The sequence below is a fragment of the Halichondria panicea genome, chromosome 13 (assembly GCF_963675165.1).
Source record: "Halichondria panicea chromosome 13, odHalPani1.1, whole genome shotgun sequence".
In the NCBI taxonomy this organism is placed as follows: Eukaryota; Metazoa; Porifera; class Demospongiae; order Suberitida; family Halichondriidae; genus Halichondria; species Halichondria panicea.
Window position 1 is genome coordinate 6,537,621 of NC_087389.1, and position 17,311 is coordinate 6,554,931.

The 17,311-nt window shown below is 47.8% G+C and overlaps 5 protein-coding genes across 6 annotated transcripts in view; 3 read left to right on the plus strand and 2 right to left on the minus strand.

Moving 5' to 3' along the window:
• Positions 1-426, minus strand: part of LOC135346259 (inositol 1,4,5-trisphosphate receptor type 1-like) — a 16,207-nt gene extending 15,781 nt beyond the window's left edge. Inside the window, exons 1-2 of the mRNA XM_064543824.1 lie at positions 252-426; positions 92-162 (exon numbers count right to left, since the gene is read on the minus strand). Coding sequence (XP_064399894.1) covers positions 92-162; positions 252-361 — 181 coding nt within the window. The 5' untranslated portion in view covers positions 362-426. The remainder of the gene's footprint in view (positions 1-91; positions 163-251) is intronic.
• Positions 427-568: 142 nt separating this feature from the next.
• On the plus strand, positions 569-1,646 carry LOC135346266 (COMM domain-containing protein 3-like). Its single transcript, XM_064543833.1, has 8 exons — positions 569-730; positions 781-883; positions 934-997; positions 1,043-1,077; positions 1,124-1,187; positions 1,237-1,293; positions 1,343-1,396; positions 1,456-1,646. Exons 1-8 carry the CDS (start codon positions 613-615, stop codon positions 1,516-1,518), a joined length of 558 nt encoding a protein of 185 aa, XP_064399903.1. The 5' UTR covers positions 569-612; the 3' UTR covers positions 1,519-1,646.
• Positions 1,612-7,941, plus strand: LOC135346262 (protein lingerer-like). Of its 2 annotated transcripts, none has more exons than XM_064543827.1 (16): positions 1,612-1,747; positions 1,884-1,985; positions 2,037-2,240; positions 2,422-2,551; positions 3,527-3,689; positions 3,864-3,946; positions 3,994-4,109; positions 4,162-4,358; positions 4,409-4,508; positions 4,567-4,745; positions 5,925-6,276; positions 6,346-6,501; positions 6,574-6,808; positions 6,910-7,019; positions 7,072-7,380; positions 7,681-7,941. In XM_064543827.1, exons 2-16 carry the CDS (start codon positions 1,893-1,895, stop codon positions 7,807-7,809), a joined length of 2,556 nt encoding a protein of 851 aa, XP_064399897.1. In that variant the 5' UTR covers positions 1,612-1,747; positions 1,884-1,892; the 3' UTR covers positions 7,810-7,941. The 2 variants fall into 2 exon arrangements, with proteins under 2 accessions (XP_064399897.1, XP_064399898.1); XM_064543828.1 differs by having other exon boundaries at positions 4,165-4,358.
• Positions 7,942-8,217: 276 nt separating this feature from the next.
• LOC135346265 (ras-related GTP-binding protein D-like) lies at positions 8,218-11,858 on the plus strand. The gene is made up of 11 exons (XM_064543832.1): positions 8,218-8,320; positions 8,431-8,489; positions 8,541-8,624; positions 9,047-9,173; positions 9,232-9,333; positions 9,414-9,653; positions 11,031-11,105; positions 11,161-11,225; positions 11,273-11,350; positions 11,435-11,630; positions 11,720-11,858. Exons 1-11 carry the CDS (start codon positions 8,318-8,320, stop codon positions 11,792-11,794), a joined length of 1,104 nt encoding a protein of 367 aa, XP_064399902.1. The 5' UTR covers positions 8,218-8,317; the 3' UTR covers positions 11,795-11,858.
• A 260-nt stretch (positions 11,859-12,118) lies between these two features.
• Positions 12,119-16,811, minus strand: LOC135346264 (227 kDa spindle- and centromere-associated protein-like). The gene is made up of 14 exons (XM_064543831.1): positions 16,584-16,811; positions 16,477-16,537; positions 16,347-16,420; positions 16,179-16,241; positions 16,027-16,131; positions 15,548-15,706; positions 15,356-15,495; positions 14,903-15,182; positions 13,605-13,670; positions 13,088-13,429; positions 12,849-13,034; positions 12,668-12,750; positions 12,524-12,615; positions 12,119-12,312 (listed from the first exon to the last, which is right to left on the minus strand). The coding sequence occupies exons 1-14, from the start codon at positions 16,797-16,799 to the stop codon at positions 12,158-12,160; spliced, it is 2,022 nt and encodes a 673-aa protein (XP_064399901.1). The 5' UTR covers positions 16,800-16,811; the 3' UTR covers positions 12,119-12,157.
• Positions 16,812-17,311: the final 500 nt, after the last annotated feature.

Sequence of the window (17,311 nt, forward strand, 5' to 3'; positions counted from 1 at the left end):
ACACAAGCAGGTTAGGATAGCTCACACACAAGCAGGTTAGACAATCATTGCACGCATGAACGACTGCAGTAGTGCAGTGTCAGGTACTCACAATGAATGTTGGGGAGATTAGGATCTCTCATGGAGTCCACACGACCCAGGGCCACTGAGTTGTGACGATCACTGTATCAGTGTGTGTGTGTTATGACTGGCTATAGATAGTGCATTCAGTTTAATATACATTCACAATCAACCCTGCAGCTGCACCTTACCTTGTCAGCTGGGAGTAGACATAGCCTCGCGCTTCCTTAGCGTACAGCAAGACTGTGTCGCCTATACACAGCAGGTACTGACCTGCATCTTCTGTGAACTGCACAGCCATAGCCTCTCGATCTCAGGAACACAACAAGTGGCTCAGAGAAACCACTTCCAGGCTATTAAATATTATAGCACATGGGGCTGAGGTGACACACCCACTAACCACGGCTGCAAATTAGCACATGCTCAGTAGATAAATTGGCAGCCCTCTATTAAATGCCGCGGTTATAATGAGGCACATTAGATCACATGACACTTTCTCCTTCACTAAGTGGGTGTGGCTTGGGCTCTATTTAGAATTAAGAAGAGAGAGAAATGGAGTTGTCTGCACAAGTGTTGTGTGGTCTGGAGGCACTTGGCGCCCTGCAAGAGAAGACCTTTCAGGCTATACTAGAGCGCTCTCTTCAAGCAGCCATTCAGCCAGAGGACAAAGGTGAGTAGCTATGGACACACATCGTGTACCTGATACCTCCTCCTATACAGAGCTGCCTGGACAGGATGATGGTGTGTGGAAGGAGACTACCTTTGCCCTCTCCACTCTATTCCTAGAGTCAGCTCGTGTGGACACAGACACCACTACACTCAGGTAACCTACTAGCTACTACCACTAGTCATGACAGTGTCTACCTCCCCTAGTTCTGTACTGGAGGAGGGGAAGATTGATAGCATCAGATCAAAGGCCATTGCTGCATCATTCTCAGTAAGTCAAGTCTTATTATTGTCATCCATTGTATGCGTTGTTTAGGAGAACAAGAGCAAGCTACGTGCAGCTCTAGACAGGTACGTGGGTGAGTGTGTGTGTTGTGATTCCCCCGCCCCCTCACAGGCTAAGCTCTGACTCCACCCCTCATCTAGTGGATGCTGAATGGAGACTGGACTACTACATCAAGGTACCCTATTCTGATAGCTGGCTATGATATACTCACCACCTCTATACAGAACAACCACACAGAGAAGGTTAACAAGGCAGAGTACCTCATACAACTAAACACAGAGGTGAGATAATCAGTGGATCCCCCCCACACTCACACACTACCCCCCACAGAGCCCTGACAACACTAAAGCTGTCCAGTTTGCCTGCACACAAGAGCAGCTACAGGTAAGCCAGCCATCACCTCTGTGTGTGTGTGAGTAGTCCTCTCCCCCTGTATATAACAGGATTTGGTGACAAGCCTCAAAGATGCTACCAAGAGCTTAGGAAGAATTGCACAGCAAAACTGACATTGTATCTAGTACATGTGTATCTTGTGTTAGCCAGGTATCTGTGTTGTTTTGTGTTTTATTTTTCCCTGCGGCCTGAAATCGAGGCCAGTAGTGCAGGGTCTTTTATTCGAGGTTTGATCACATGACCCACTCAATTTACAAGGGAAATTCCCACAGACAATATAAAGGCCACGTTGAAGAGATCTAGAGGCGGCATCTAAAGAACTGTTTCTCACTTGATTCACAAGTACGTTCATTATTCTAGTACTAAACTCCTGGTCATCATTATCCTGGAAGTGTGAGATTGTGTGTTGTGCGTGTAGAATTGATAGGTCGTAATGTATGATGTGCATTATTTAGAACCACCCCTCCCCCTCATACAGTCGGTATTTATGGTAGCTGGTATGAGTGTTAAGAGCGGCGAGCCACAAGGTGGCAACACATCATCAGCCAACAGGAAGATACCTACACAGACAAAGACTAAGGTACGCAGCACACAACGTGTGATTGTACTCCGACCTCTGTACCCTGTACAGGCCCCAGTAGAAGCCTTGCAGATGGCGCGTATATTGGATGATAGTCGATATCCAGCGGACCTGAGTGACAAGATACGCTCTGTGCTAGCGATCGTACCACATCGCTCAGAGGAGGAGATATGTATAGCGTTACATGATACGGACTTTGACCCTGAGAAAGCTATTTCAGTGTTACTGGACAATGACAATCACAGCAGTACAGGGGTGAGTGGGTGTGTGTGTGTGTGTGTGGAGCACCTAGGTGAGTGGGTGTGTGTGTGTGTGTGTGGAGCACAGGGGTGAGTGGGTGTGTGTGTTGTGTGGAGCACATAGGTGAGTGGGTGTGTGTGTTGTGTGAAGCACACGGGTGAATGCATGACTCAACTGTGTGTGTGTGTGTGTGTAGTGGACAACCAGCGGAGGAGGTCGCAAAGGCAAGAAGAAGTCTACACTGAATGATGGTATTGATCTGATAGTAGCTCCTGGGGACACTAGAACACAAGGCAAGCGAAAGCAAGGAGGAACAAACAGAGCAGGTGTGTGTGTGTGCCTGTGACTAGGGTAGCAGGTATGTGTGTGTGCCTGTGACTAGGGTAGCAGGTATGTGTGTGTGCCTGTGACTAGGGTAGCAGGTGTGTGTGTGTGCCTGTGACTAGGGTAGCAGGTATGTGTGTGCCTGTGACTAGGGTAGCAGGTATGTGTGTGCCTGTGACTAGGGTAGCAGGTATGTGTGTGCCTGTGACTAGGGTAGCAGGTACATGTGTATGTGTGTGCCTGTGACTAGGGTAGCAGGTATGTGTGTGCCTGTGACTAGGGTAGCAGGTATGTGTGTGTGCCTGTGACTAGGGTAGCAGGTGTGTGTGTGCCTGTGACTAGGGTAGCAGGTGTGTGTGTGTGCCTGTGACTAGGGTAGCAGGTGTGTGTGTGTGCCTGTGACTAGGGTAGCAGGTATGTGTGTGCCTGTGACTAGGGTAGCAGGTGTGTGTGTGCCTGTGACTAGGGTAGCAGGTATGTGTGACTAGGGTAGCAGGTATGTGTGTGCCTGTGACTAGGGTAGGAGGTATGTGTGTGTGCCTGTGACTAGGGTAGCAGGTGTGTGTGTGTGCCTGTGACTAGGGTAGCAGGTGTGTGTGTGCCTGTGACTAGGGTAGCAGGTATGTGTGTGCCTGTGACTAGGGTAGCAGGTGTGTGTGTGCCTGTGACTAGGGTAGCAGGTATGTGTGACTAGGGTAGCAGGTATGTGTGTGCCTGTGACTAGGGTAGCAGGTGTGTGTGTGCCTGTGACTAGGGTAGCAGGTGTGTGTGTGCCTGTGACTAGGGTAGCAGGTATGTGTGTGCCTGTGACTAGGGTAGCAGGTATGTGTGACTAGGGTAGCAGGTATGTGTGACTAGGGTAGCAGGTATGTGTGTGCCTGTGACTAGGGTAGGAACGTAACTACAAATATGCAGTGAATTTGAGTAGCTTGTTAGTGTTGCAATGTGCTCGATGTGACTGATCTCTTCCTGTGCAGCACCCACAGGGACTCGTGAGGGCTATGGTGGTGGTGTAAGTGTTGGGAGGGGGCGTGGCACTAGTGGACGTGGGCGTAGCAACAGCGCCCCTCGTAGAGATACAGGCAAAAGGAAGACTCCGACCACCTCCAGCAGCACCAGTGGTAGCACCAGCACAGTCAAGTGAGCTCCACACTGTAGCACACTGACACACCTCTAGATAACAATAACCACCTCTCTCTCAGGCCTTGTCACCCATCACACTATCCCCACTACCCCCACTGTGTGTGTGTGTGTGTGTGTGTGTGTGTGTGTGTGTGTTTAGTGATAGCCTAACCCTCACATGTGTGTGTTTAGTGATAGGCGGAGGGCACCTAAAGGAGAGAGACAAGCACGGCACAGCACTAAGATATCACCTCCTACACCAGCGGCAACAGGAGGTAATGTGTGTGTGTGTTGATGACATCACATGACATGTCACACACAGATGAGCTGCTGTGGGATACTCTACCAGTGGAGAATAACAGAGGTCAAGAGGTCAGAGGTCAAGAGGTCAGAGTGGATGCAGAGGAATGGCCACCTTCATGGGAACAAGCAAACAAGGTGAACACTATAACAATAATACAGTGTATTACATGATGTCCGCCTCTTACAGCAGCCTGGAGTGTACTGGGAGGACACACCCACTTTACAAGATGAGGGGGCGGCACCTGACACGCCCCCAGTGTTCCCTGAGGCTATCCCCACCTCACAACAACAACCCCCTCCACTTAGCACACTCTCCGAGGTCACACCCACACTGGCGATTGCCGATAGAGACAGTACTCACCCTCAGAGCAGAGAAGGGGGGAGGTGCGTGGGCGTGTGTGTGTGTGTGTGTTGTGATCATAGTAATGATGTAGAGATGATGACAGTAAGAGACGTAAAGCACGAAGGATTGCACGGTCTCAGATACCAACCAAGCCAGTGGAGATGCCAGGGGGAGAGTCACTGGACCTTCAGGTACTAGTACGCTGTCTGTCTGTGTGTGTGTGTGTCATGCTCTCTCCTGTTGCTCTAGTTTGGTAGGCTTGGTATTGACTTTGGTGGCTCTGAGCAGCAACAGCATCAGCATCCACCCACAGCAGTGCCCACCAACTATCCCAGCCACTCTACAGCAGTGCCCACCAACTATCCCAGCCACTCTACAGCAGTGCCCACCAGCTATGAGTCACTGCTCACTTACTCTGAAGTGCATAGGTAGGTATATAGGACTTTCTTCATTTCTTTGTGTGTGTGTTGTACACAGTCTTGTCTATTTGACCTCAAGTGTGGTACACTGTAAGTTTATGTTTTCTCTAATAAGGTTTGCAGTTGTAAGTTGTAACTGTGTGTGTAGACTTGCTTGAGGACCCTACACTAGCAACAGAGAATTGCCTAACAGCAAACCCACAATAATATTATATTACATGTACATGCATGTAGATAATAATTTCTTGCCTAAAAACCATAGGCTGTATAATTATAAAGATCTCTGAGAGTGGTTTAGTGGTTAGGGTGGTGGCTTCGTAGATCATATGATAGATAAGACGTGGGTTCGATTCCCCCTTGGGGGACTTTTCTTCATTTCTTTAAAGTAATTTCCCTAACTTTTGAATGCATCATACTCCTGTCAAGTACATAATCAAGTTGGGGCGACCCAACTTTCCCTTTTTGGTACATAGCTTTTTTTTCTTCTCAGGTATTATTCATTTTGTAGAATCAGAAGTGGCCGAAATAACTAGGCTAAATATAATCAGTTTTGGCCGTGATTATGTTCATATCTAACTTGTGGTTTTGCTGTTTGGCAATTCTCTGTTGCAAGTGCACTACAATCCACTGTTAGTGTCATACGTGTGTGTGTGTAGACTTGCTGAGGACCCTAGTGTGATCTGTGTGTGTGTGTGTGTAGACTTGATGAGGACCCTAGTGTGATCTGTGTGTGTGTGTGTGTGTAGACTTGCTGAGGACCCTAGTGTGATCTGTGTGTGTGTGTGTGTGTGTGTGTGTGTAGACTTGCTGAGGACCCTAGTGTAATCTGTGTGTGTGTGTGTAGACTTGCTGAGGACCCTAGTGTGATCTGTGTGTGTGTGTGTGTGTGTGTGTGTGTGTGTGTGTGTGTGTGTGTGTGTGTGTGTGTGTGTGTGTGTGTGTGTAGACTTGCTGAGGACCCTAGTGTGATCTGTGTGTGTGTGTGTGTAGACTTGCTGAGGACCCTAGTGTGATCTGTGTGTGTGTGTGTGTGTGTAGACTTGCTGAGGACCCTAGTGTGATCTGTGTGTGTGTGTGTAGACTTGCTGAGGACCCTGGTGTGATCTGTGTGTGTGTGTATGTGTGTGTGTGTAGACTTGCTGAGGACCCTAGTGTGATCTGTGTGTGTGTGTGTGTGTGTGTGTGTAGACTTGCTGAGGACCCTAGTGTGATCTGTGTGAGCAGCTCCACTAGTACTGGACAGTACAGACACTCAGAGCAGTCACAAGTGGACACACCCGCTACTAGTCTGGAGGGACCTCCTGGACTAAAACATCCATCATCACATGATAGGAGCCTCGAGTCACATGATCAGCTATTAATGTCTTCCCAGGATCGTAGTGGAGAGTCACATGACCTCAGCCTTGAGTCACATGATCAGCGATTGCCGCTAAGTGCCCCTCTATCTCCTCAGAAGGAGAATATCGAAGCCTCCACTTCTGAGGCAGCCAGCGTCTTACCAGAGCCAATAGAAATGCCCAGTCAGCAGATCACCTCTACAGTAAGTACTATAGTCTGTGTGTGGGTGGGTGTGTGTGTGTTCATCTCTGTCTTTGTTTCCTCCTCTTAGACTACGGGTTACTCTGGTAGTGAGCTGCTCATGTCTACAGCTCCCGCCCCCACAGTCACACCTTCCACTACACACAGCACAGCGGCTGGTGGGAAACCTGTGCCACCCAACATGATGTACCCCCACCTTATGCATCAATACCCAGCAGCCTTCATGGTGAGAGCATTACACTTAATTAGAGAGTAATATGCTAATGTTCATTGAGAGATAATGATGTTTGCATTTCAGCCAATGTACCCGACGGCTGCTGGTAACTATGGTGATGACCTCTCCCGCTACCAGGCCTCCGTCTCATTGGCTGCTTACTATCAGAGTGGCGGAGCTGACCCAGCGCTATCAGCAGCAGGAGGTACACCACGAGACATGTACACAGCAGGAGGAGTGGGAGGGGACAAGTTCGGCAGAGGGGGGTCAGAGGTCAGTGTCACTATGAGTCAGTCATCAGTCGGCCAAGCCACTCAAGGTGAGTGGGCGTGTGTGTATTGTGCTGCTCCCTCATTTACGCATGATTCAGGAGCTCTTTGCTCAATGATAACTGAAGTTATAGGTACAACTGTTGTGCAGGAGTGGCTGGCAGTGGAGGGATGCAGCCTGCCTTCATGAACTACCCCAATATGTACCCCAGCTCAATGTTCTATCCGATGTACTTCTCTCCAGCAGCGGCGGCACATTCTGTAAGTTATTTCTCTTAATTAGAATATACCCTAATCCTCTCATTATCTCCAGATGCCCCCTAAACCAACCACTGCTGGCACATCTTTCCCGGGAAGTGGGAGCAGTTATCAAGGACAAGGGGGCGGGGCTAACTATAATTATGAGGAGTTGTCGTCATCACATGAATACTCCAAGATGTATCCTGGTGTGGGGTCAAAGTCCACCAACCTCCCTAAAACCACAGCTGGAGAGATGGGTCTTGGTTACAAGCAGCAGCCACACTATGACAACAAGGGACCTGGTACAAGCAACTACCAACAGCAGCAGCAGCAAAGCTTTGGAGCCCAACAACAACAGCAGTACATGCAGTACATGCAAGCTGTGAGTGTCTGACATGCTTGCACGAATCACTACAAGTGCTAGTGCATTGCCCTGAATGTTATCATGTGACTGCGTGCACGCATGTCGAACCTCCTCTGGTGTACAAGTGTGGGCTATAATTATTAGTGGGTGTACTTTTTTCTCAATCAGGTTTTTTTTGCTGAGTTTGAGAGCCCATAACTTGTGGCAGAAATGCTCGACCTTACAAGTGTGTCGACTGTATAGCTAGTGGTTGTGGTCGTATGCATGTGGCTGTACTATTGTTGGTTCATGTGTTGTTCTCTTGCTGTGTATGTACAGGTACCTGGAGGCATGCCTTTGCCTCCTATGCCAGTCATGCCTGGTGGGGGGGAGAGTGGGAGAAAGCACACAAGCAAGACTGCAGGCTATCAGAGTAACAACAGCTTCTGGGGAGGTCAATCCTCCTAACACTTGACTGACTGACTGACTCGCACAACTCTTAATAATAATTATGATGCAATGCAATTATTAGGCTGATCTGTATTTATCTGTGATGTGTGTGTGTGCTATTGTGTTAATCAATCATTGTTAGTCAAGTTGTGAGCTAATGTTTTCATGAAAGCACATGTGATTGTTGTTCATTTATATATAAGTGTGTCAGAGGAGTATCTATTATAGAGCATGCTATTATATTATACATGCATGTATAGTCAATTAAGCTAGATCGAGTTCATTAGGAAGTTAGGAAGTTCCTAATGAACTCTTGATGTAGTCTACATTTAAATTATATGCTAAGCATTAGCCTCGATCCCAGCCCCCTCTCACTATCAATTGAGAGCGGCCTGGAATCGAGGCTAGCATGCACTTGGTGCGCATGCGCGTACACACAATGCAACTGTCATATGACTGAGAAAGTGCTGACGCTAGCAAGAAACTGGCTGAAGAGATACAAGACATTGAGATTTCTCTGAAAGACATGGTAAGCGGACAATAATATCATATCCTGATAGTGTGGTGGTATACACACACACACACACACACACACACACACACACACACACACACACACACACACACACACACACACAGTCGTCCTACAATGATGATGAGGGCCATGGAACTGTGGGATCTTTCCCCGACGCTTATGAGTAAGAGATCACTTGTATTACCTTACCCACTGTACACCACTGTTGCCATAGTTACGGTCCTGGTGGAGAGGAGGATGTGAGTGGAGGCATATCCAGTGAGAGCAAACCACGTATCATCTTGATGGGTTTGAGAAGGTGCTATCACCATGTGCCCTATGTGTGTGTGTGTGTGTCCCTTATCCGTGTGTGTGTGTGTGTCCCTTATCCGTGTGTGTGTGTCCCTTATCCGTGTGTGTGTGTGTGTGTGTGTGTGTGTGTGTGTGTGTGTGTGTGTGTGTGTGTGTGTGTCCCTTATCCGAGTGTGTGTGTGTGTCCCTTGTCCGAGTGTGTGTGGAGTGTGTGTGTGTGTCCTTTATCCGTGTGTGTGTGTGTGTGTGTGTGTCCCTTATCCGAGTGTGTGTGTGTGTGTCCCTTATCCGTGTGTGTGTGTGTGTCCTTTATCCGTGTGTGTGTGTGTGTGTATGTCCCTTATCCGTGTGTGTGTGTGTGTGTGTGTGTGTGTGTGTCCCCCCCCGTCTGTCCGTTCGTCCCTCTGTCCCTTATCCGTGTGTGTGCAGGGGTGGCAAGTCTTCTATTCAGAAGGTTGTGTTCCACAAGCTCTCACCAAATGAGACACTATTTCTAGAGAGTACTACTAAAGTGGTCAAAGATGATGTCAGTAACAGCTCATTCGTTCAATTTCAGGTACACAAAACACTTCTCTATTGATAATGATTGTATATGCTTGCCTGAATATATATAGATCTGGGATTTTCCTGGTCAGATCGACTTCTTTGACCCAGCGTATGATTCAGAGCACATATTTGGAGGCTGTGGAGCTCTCATCTTTGTCATTGATGCTCAGGTATAATGGTAGACCCCCTGGGTGGGTGTGGTGGACCCCCTGCATGGGTGGTCACACTAAGTTGTGTTATTCCTCTGTAGGATGAATACAGGAATGCACTGATTAGATTGCACCAAACAGTCACCAGAGCTTACCAAGTTAACCCAGCCATCAAGTTTGAGGTGTTTATTCACAAAGTGGATGGTTTGGCAGATGAGCGAAAGATAGAAGCTCAGAGAGATATCCACCAACGTGCGACTGATGACTTGGCAGACGCTGGCTTGGATGGCATACATCTCAGCTTCTACCTCACTTCCATTTATGACCACTCCATTTTTGAGGTACCTACTTTAGATTATTATCAATGCATGTCCGTATTGTGTGTGTGTTGTGTGCAGGCCTCTAGTACTGTGTGTGTTGTGTGCAGGCCTCTAGTACTGTGTGTGTTGTGTGCAGGCCTCTAGTACTGTGTGTGTTGTGTGCAGGCCTCTAGTACTGTGTGTGTTGTGTGCAGGCCTCTAGTACTGTGTGTGTTGTGTGCAGGCCTCTAGTACTGTGTGTGTTGTGTGCAGGCCTCTAGTACTGTGTGTGTTGCGTGCAGGCCTCTAGTACTGTGTGTTGCGTGCAGGCCTCTAGTACTGTGTGTGTTGCGTGCAGGCCTCTAGTACTGTGTGTGTTGTGTGCAGGCCTCTAGTACTGTGTGTGTTGTGTGCAGGCCTCTAGTACTGTGTGTGTTGCGTGCAGGCCTCTAGTACTGTGTGTTGTGTGCAGGCCTCTAGTACTGTGTGTGTTGTGTGCAGGCCTCTAGTACTGTGTGTGTTGCGTGCAGGCCTCTAGTACTGTGTGTGTGCTGCGTGCAGGCCTCTAGTACTGTGTGTGTTGCATGCAGACCTCTAGTACTGTGTGTGTGCTGCGTGCAGGCCTCTAGTACTGTGTGTGTTGCATGCAGACCTCTAGTACTGTGTGTGTTGCGTGCAGGCCTCTAGTACTGTGTGCAGGCCTCTAGTACTGTGTGTGTTGTGTGCAGGCCTCTAGTACTGTGTGTTGTGTGCAGGCCTCTAGTACTGTGTGTGTTGTGTGCAGGCCTCTAGTACTGTGTGTTGTGTGCAGGCCTCTAGTACTGTGTGTGTTGTGTGCAGGCCTCTAGTACTGTGTGTGTTGTGTGCAGGCCTCTAGTACTGTGTGTGTTGTGTGCAGGCCTCTAGTACTGTGTGTGTTGCGTGCAGGCCTCTAGTACTGTGTGTGTTGTGCAGGCCTCTAGTACTGTGTGTGTTGTGTGCAGGCCTCTAGTACTGTGTGTGTTGCGTGCAGGACTCTAGTACTGTGTGCAGGCCTCTAGTACTGTGTGTGTTGTGTGCAGGCCTCTAGTACTGTGTGTGTTGCGTGCAGGACTCTAGTACTGTGTGTTGTGTGCAGGCCTCTAGTACTGTGTGTTGCGTGCAGGACTCTAGTACTGTGTGCAGGCCTCTAGTACTGTGTGTGTTGTATGCAGGCCTCTAGTACTGTGTGTGTTGCGTGCAGGCCTCTAGTACTGTGTGTGTTGTGCAGGCCTCTAGTGTAGTGTGTGTTGTATGCAGGCCTCTAGTACTGTGTGTGTTGTGTGCAGGCCTCTAGTACTGTGTGTGTTGCGTGCAGGCCTCTAGTACTGTGTGTGTTGCGTGCAGGCCTCTATTACTGTGTGTGTTGCAGGCCTCTAATACTGTTTGTGTTGTATGCAGGCCTTTAGTCGAGTGGTTCAGAAGCTCATTCCTCAACTGCCGACTCTTGAGAATCTACTCAATATTCTGATATCAGTAAGCCACCCTCTCTGCCTCTGCTTGTGTTGTGTTCAATAGTTTGTGTCTGTAGAACTCTGGTATTGAGAAAGCTTTCCTGTTTGACATGGTCAGCAAGATCTACATTGCCACTGACAGGTAATCCACACGTGACTGTGTGTGTGTGTTCATGTGGTTTTGTACAGTTCTCCAGTGGACATGCAGTCCTATGAGCTGTGCTGTGATATGATTGATGTGGTCATTGATGTCTCCTGTATATATGGGTAAGCCCTCACACCTCACACACACACACCCCACTCATCACACACACACACACACACATCACACACACACGCACACACACACAGACTATCTGATGACGGTGAGGGTACTGCTTTTGATCAGCAGTCATCTTCCATTATTCGGCTCAACAACGGCACTATTTTGTACCTAAGAGAGGTCAATAGATTCCTGTCCCTAGTGTGTCTACTAAGAGAAGATGTGTTTGAGAGACAAGGACTTATTGAGTACAACTTCCATTGCTTTAGAGAGGCCATACAAGACGTGAGTGTGTCTACCCCCCACACACTGTTGAACCCCCCTACCACTGTTGAACCCCTCCACCACTATTGACCCCACCCTCTTCTCTACAGGTGTTTGAGGTGCGACGGAAAGCTCTCTTGAGTCCGGATGAATCATCTACTGGGAATACAGACGATGGACACTAACTCTTTTTTATTGATTATTATTGGCATGCAGAATGATGTAATAATAATTCATTGTAAAAAATTACATGCATGCTCAAGATGGGCGACCCGGAGTAGATTATGAAAACATTTCCTATGTTCTGGATGAAATTAGTTGTACATGGCCTCAAGACCACACCCAGCTTATGCCATAGTTTCGAAGGCGACCTGGAATCGAGACCTGGTCTGACCTTAATTTCTCTTGTGGAACACTATTCATTCTTATAGTAATCAACCTGGGACCAAGGTCACAATGTTGTTCCTGTACACAATGCTGCCCACATGACCTTTAATTACAACAATAAATGAATGATTGGCAATATTCAATGAGTATACAAACAATGTTCAATGTGTCGTAGCTAGCTCTGCAGTCCGTAACTTGTCCACACACAACAAGTGCTGTTGCTGCAAGTTACTGAAGCCACACTGCAATTCCCTCTCTCTGCCTTCCAGAGCAACAACCAGTTGCTTGTACAGTCGCAACTCACGAAGAACATAACCTGCACACACATAAGGGTGGGCTTATGTGCATACCTAGCACACATAAGGGTGGGCTTATGTGCATACCTAGCACACTAGCATGAACACACATAAGGGTGGGCTTATGTGCATACCTAGCACACACATGAACACATGCACATAAGGGTGGGCTTATGTGCATACCTAGCACACTAGCATGAACACACATAAGGGTGGTATAATGATACCTACCTAGCCTTAGGCGTACAAAGTTGGTTTGTAGTTTCTCCTTTTTCAGACGCTCCTTTAGTCGTAGCAGTGAACTCTGACCTCCTCCAGAAGTACTGTACACACATGAGAGTTAGATCACTCACTAAATGCGAGATACTAATATACCTGATATGATTGCCCAACACTTTCTTCCTAGCTCTGAGCAGGTTCACCTCTGCCATCAGTTGGGACAGAGAGTCTTCCTTCTCCTACAAACACAGGGAATGGTGTGGACATGTATAGCCTCCTTCACAAGGCCTCAACAAGTGCGGCCTGGAATTGAGGCTAGTACATACAATGATCATACTTGTATTTGAGCAGCTCTCTTGGTGTTGACAGTGTTTGTGAGGGACAGTCCCTCCAGTACTTGTACTTGGTCACTCTTGAACCTATCCACTTGACTCTTGACCACACCCACTGTCTCACGTAGATACACACAATCTGAGTCCAGTAATAATGTCACATGACCTAGCTCGAACTCAAGACTTGACACCTGCGGTTATATAATATAATTATAACAACAGTAACCATAGCAATGACAATTACTGTTTGTTTGGAGAGATTTAGTTCTGTTTCCATGGAGACGAGGCGTACACTATGCATCTCCCTTGACGACACCAATTGCCTTGTCTGATGTAACTCATTACGTAGTGACAGAACGTGATTCTTCATGTCGTCCTTTTCTCTCTCCCATGTTTCTTTGAATGACCTTTGACCTTTGTCTAATGAAGTGTTTTCAGTGAGTAGTTGTTGTCGTATGGTTGCTAGGGCTTGTTGTGACCCTAGTAACCGTGCCCCCTCTGTCCTCAACTGTGCACAGGTCACCTCTAGTCTAACAGTAGCAGCACGAGACTCGGACAATCTCTGTTTCAAGTGAACTATCTCAGCCTGTAATATAATTAAGAGAGAGCAAGCTAACACACACACTGTTGGGGAGGGGGGGCACACACACACACTGTAGGGGGGGGTACACAGACACACTGTGGGGGGGGCACACACACACAGTGGGGGGGGGGCATACACACACAGTGGGGGGGGGGCACACACACACAGTACTGCTTACCTGTGCAGTGGAGAAGCGCCTCACGGAGGAAAGCCCTGACGAGCACATACTCAACTCACTACCAACCTGCAGTTATAATTATACAAGCTGTGAGTGCCTCTGAATCTTCACCTCACTTTAAATGTAAATATAAGTAGCTACAGTGTATATACACAGTGGGACCACACTATAGGCTCTGTACACCAGCTACAGTGTATATACACAGTGGGACCACACTATAGGCTCTGTACACTAGCTACAGTGTATATACACAGTGGGACCACACTATAGGCTCTGTACACCAGCTACAGTGTATATACACAGTGGGACCACACTATAGGCTCTGTACACTAGCTACAGTGTATATACACAGTGGGACCACACTATAGGCTCTGTACACTAGCTACAGTGCACACAGTGGGACCATACTATAGGCTCTGTACACTAGCTACAGTGCACACAGTGGGACCACACTATAGGCTTTGTACACTAGCTACAGTGTACACAGTGGGACCACACTATAGGCTCTGTACACTAGCTACAGTGGGACCACACTATAGGCTCTGTACACTAGCTACAGTGTACACAGTGGGACCACACTATAGGCTCTGTACACTAGCTACAGTGTACACAGTGGGACCACACTATAGGCTCTGTACACTAGCTACAGTGCACACAGTGAGACCACACTACAGGCTCTGTACACTAGCTACAGTGCACACAGTGGGACCACACTATAGGCTCTGTACACTAGCTACAGTGCACACAGTGGGACCACACTATAGGCTCTGTACACCAGCTACAGTACACACAGTGGGACCACACTATAGGCTCTGTACACTAGCTACAGTGCACACAGTGGGACCACACTATAGGCTCTGTACACCAGCTACAGTGCACACAGTGGGACCACACTATAGGCTCTGTACACCCTTGCTTAGCATTTGGCTATCATGTCTAAGTACATGAAAAGTTCAACCATGACCATACACATTGTATGTTTCTTCATTAGTGGTCATGGTTGACTGCACTTCAACTTCTGCCAGCCAATCTGAAATCCTAGTGTAGCAAGAGGACTCTTGTACATGGGTTAGGGTTGTACAACACAACCACATGTGGTACAAACCCTAACCTGATGAAACTTTACAACACATACAGTATGGAGGATTTCAGATTGGCTGGCAGAAGTTGAAGTGCAGTCAACCATGACCACTAATGAAGAAACATACAATGTGTATGGTCATGGTTGAACTTTTCAACCAACCTGAAATCCTCCGTGTATATATACATGCCATGATCAAATGGTTTGTGCCAGTTACCAGTGACTCTCTTGACATGTTCAGTAGATCTGTTTCCATGGCGATTGAGAGCTTATTTCTCTGGAGGTGTTTAATTTGAGCTGCCCTTTGTTCCAGTAGCGCCTTCATCTCGTTGCCAAGGGCAACACGACTATCCAGCTGGCATCTAGCGCTAACTATTGCCCCTTCTAAATCAGATACTTGCTCTGCAATTAGTCGCTTCTGTCTCAGTACAGAGTGCAACTCATGTGTGGTGGCCTCCAGTTGACCTTTGACCTGGGAGATATCTTGCTGGTGTTGCCTGTGTGATAAAATAGATTGCCATAATTATGTGCTCAGGGAAATTACTTAGAAGTCCCCAGAAGGGAATCGAACCCACCACCCTGACCACTAAGCCACACCTATTAACCTAACCCTACCCAGAGATATTGTCTCATGCATGGAGTAGCTCTAGACACAGATCAGATCACTCACAGTTCTAGTGACTGGCATTTCTGAGAGAGGCTCTGAATGGTAGCCCTGAGTGTATCCACTTGTCTTTCTTTGGCCTCCTTGTAGACAACTAGAGACACTTTGGACTTCTCAACTTCATTTTGTTTGTCAGTCAACGCTACCTGTATAGTGAGACAGTGAGACCAGGCCCATTCCTGCTTGGAGCTTACACACTTTGGCTTGCTGTGCTGACATTTCAAAGTTGGCAGAGCGTTCCTTTTCTTCTGCTAGTTTTTGTTTGATTGTGAGCAGTTGGTTCTCGAGGAGTGTGCGTGTGTGTTGAGTGGAGGCGAGGCTTTGACTCATCTCTGCATTGCGTAGAGTTAGTCTCTCCTAAAGAAAAGGGGGAGGTATAGTGTGTGTGTGTGTGTGTGTGGGGGGTGGGGGGTGGGCACAGTGTGTGTGTGTGTGGGGGGGGAGAGAGCACAGTGTGTGTGTGTGTGTGTGAGGGGGGTGGGCACAGCGTGTGTGTGTGGGGGGGGGGAGAGAGCACAGTGTGTGTGTGTGTGTGTGAGGGGGGGCTCAGTGTGTGTGTGTGTGTGAGGGGGACACAGTGTGTGTGTGTGTGTGTGTGGGGGGTACAGTGTGTGTGTGGGGGGGGCACAGTGTGTGTGTGTGTGTGTGTGGGGGGGGGGGACATACACGGGTCTTACCAAGTCTGAGGCTTGTAGGTGAGTAGACAGACGGTGAACTTCAGATCTCAACTCTTGAACATGTGCATACACTCCTTCTAATGCTCTCTCTTTCTCACACACAGTCTGAGGGCAAAGGTCAATGATACGCTATATTAAACCCTAGGACACACCTCCTCCAGTGTGTGTATAGTCTCACGACAGTGCTTCAGTTCATTAGCCCCATCACTCTGGAACTATGGGAGAAAGGGTGTGTAGTGTGTGTGGGCGTATATAGTGTGATGTGTGTAGAGTGTACGCATGTAGTGTGGGCGTATATAGTGTAGTGTGTGCATAGTTACCTGGGAGAGCTCTGCTATAAGTTGAGACTGTTCCTCTAATACTGCACATACTTCCTCTGACTGCCTCCGACTCTCTGGACCAGGTGGGGTGGTGTGTACATACTGATACGATGGTGCATGTACCACTAACCGTCTAGTTGATCTCTCAGTCCTTGAGCCTCAGATGACAATGCAGCATTCATCTCTCGACTCTATATAGAGATGAGAGTTACTATGAGGAGGAGGCGAGTGTAGTACCTTGAGGGCATCTTGTGTGAGCCGTTGCTTGTCCCTGAGTAGAGAGGCTACTTGACACCTGAGGGTAGTAGTTTCAGAGCCATGCCCGTGTTGTGGTGTGCTCCCAGTCACTAGAATAGGTCTCTCTGGTCGATCAGAGAGAAGGTCCACCCAGCTAGTGTCGCTCATGTCAATATACCATGTATGTAGTATGTGCCAGTACACATTTGCAAACATGTGAAAGCCCGGCGTTGCCTCGAGTTCATAAGCGCCAAGCCACTCGGGTTATTTTCGAGGCACTCAGCAGTTTTTGCACACAATTGTAAACCCACAATGTAAACATAGACTACTACAGGCTATATAGCTATACTTGAGTGGTTTCTTTACTAATTTGCAGTATCAAATTGAGCCAGTGTACTAACACAACAACTATAGATATAGGTCGCAGTAATAAGGCGAGAATGGTGTACCAGAGCTGAGGTGTGTATTTCATATATCACACAGAAAAAAATAGCTAGAAATTTGAAATGACAGCAGTGACAGCAGCGGCGTAGGAAGAGAGTTATCACTTAGCATGGATAGTAGAAACAGTTTAGAAGGGGAGCTGATACGCATGTATTAATTTTGCATGTTCTGGGATTCTTTGCAATTGAACTTGAGTAAAATGCAAGCATGCAGTGTTAATTAGGGGCCTGGTTCCTACTTTAGTACACCATGCACTAGCTGGACAGTACGTACTGCAGATGCAT

Coding starts and splice junctions, on each gene's coding strand:
- LOC135346266 (XM_064543833.1), top strand. CDS start 613: ATGGAGTTGTCTGCACAAGTGTTGTGTGGTCTGGAGGCACTTGGCGCC. Junction 998..1,042: donor CCATTGCTGCATCATTCTCA/GTAAGTCAAGTC, acceptor TGCGTTGTTTAG/GAGAACAAGAGCAAGCTACG. Junction 1,188..1,236: donor GACTGGACTACTACATCAAG/GTACCCTATTCT, acceptor ACCTCTATACAG/AACAACCACACAGAGAAGGT.
- LOC135346262 (XM_064543827.1), top strand. CDS start 1,893: ATGGTAGCTGGTATGAGTGTTAAGAGCGGCGAGCCACAAGGTGGCAAC. Junction 6,277..6,345: donor GTCAGCAGATCACCTCTACA/GTAAGTACTATA, acceptor TCCTCCTCTTAG/ACTACGGGTTACTCTGGTAG. Junction 7,020..7,071: donor CAGCAGCGGCGGCACATTCT/GTAAGTTATTTC, acceptor CATTATCTCCAG/ATGCCCCCTAAACCAACCAC.
- LOC135346265 (XM_064543832.1), top strand. Junction 11,106..11,160: donor TACTCAATATTCTGATATCA/GTAAGCCACCCT, acceptor TTGTGTCTGTAG/AACTCTGGTATTGAGAAAGC. Junction 11,351..11,434: donor GATGTCTCCTGTATATATGG/GTAAGCCCTCAC, acceptor ACACACACACAG/ACTATCTGATGACGGTGAGG.
- LOC135346264 (XM_064543831.1), bottom strand. CDS start 16,799: ATGTTTGCAAATGTGTACTGGCACATACTACATACATGGTATATTGAC. Junction 16,132..16,178: donor CTATACACACACTGGAGGAG/GTGTGTCCTAGG, acceptor CTTTGCCCTCAG/ACTGTGTGTGAGAAAGAGAG. Junction 13,035..13,087: donor TAAATCTCTCCAAACAAACA/GTAATTGTCATT, acceptor ATATAACCGCAG/GTGTCAAGTCTTGAGTTCGA.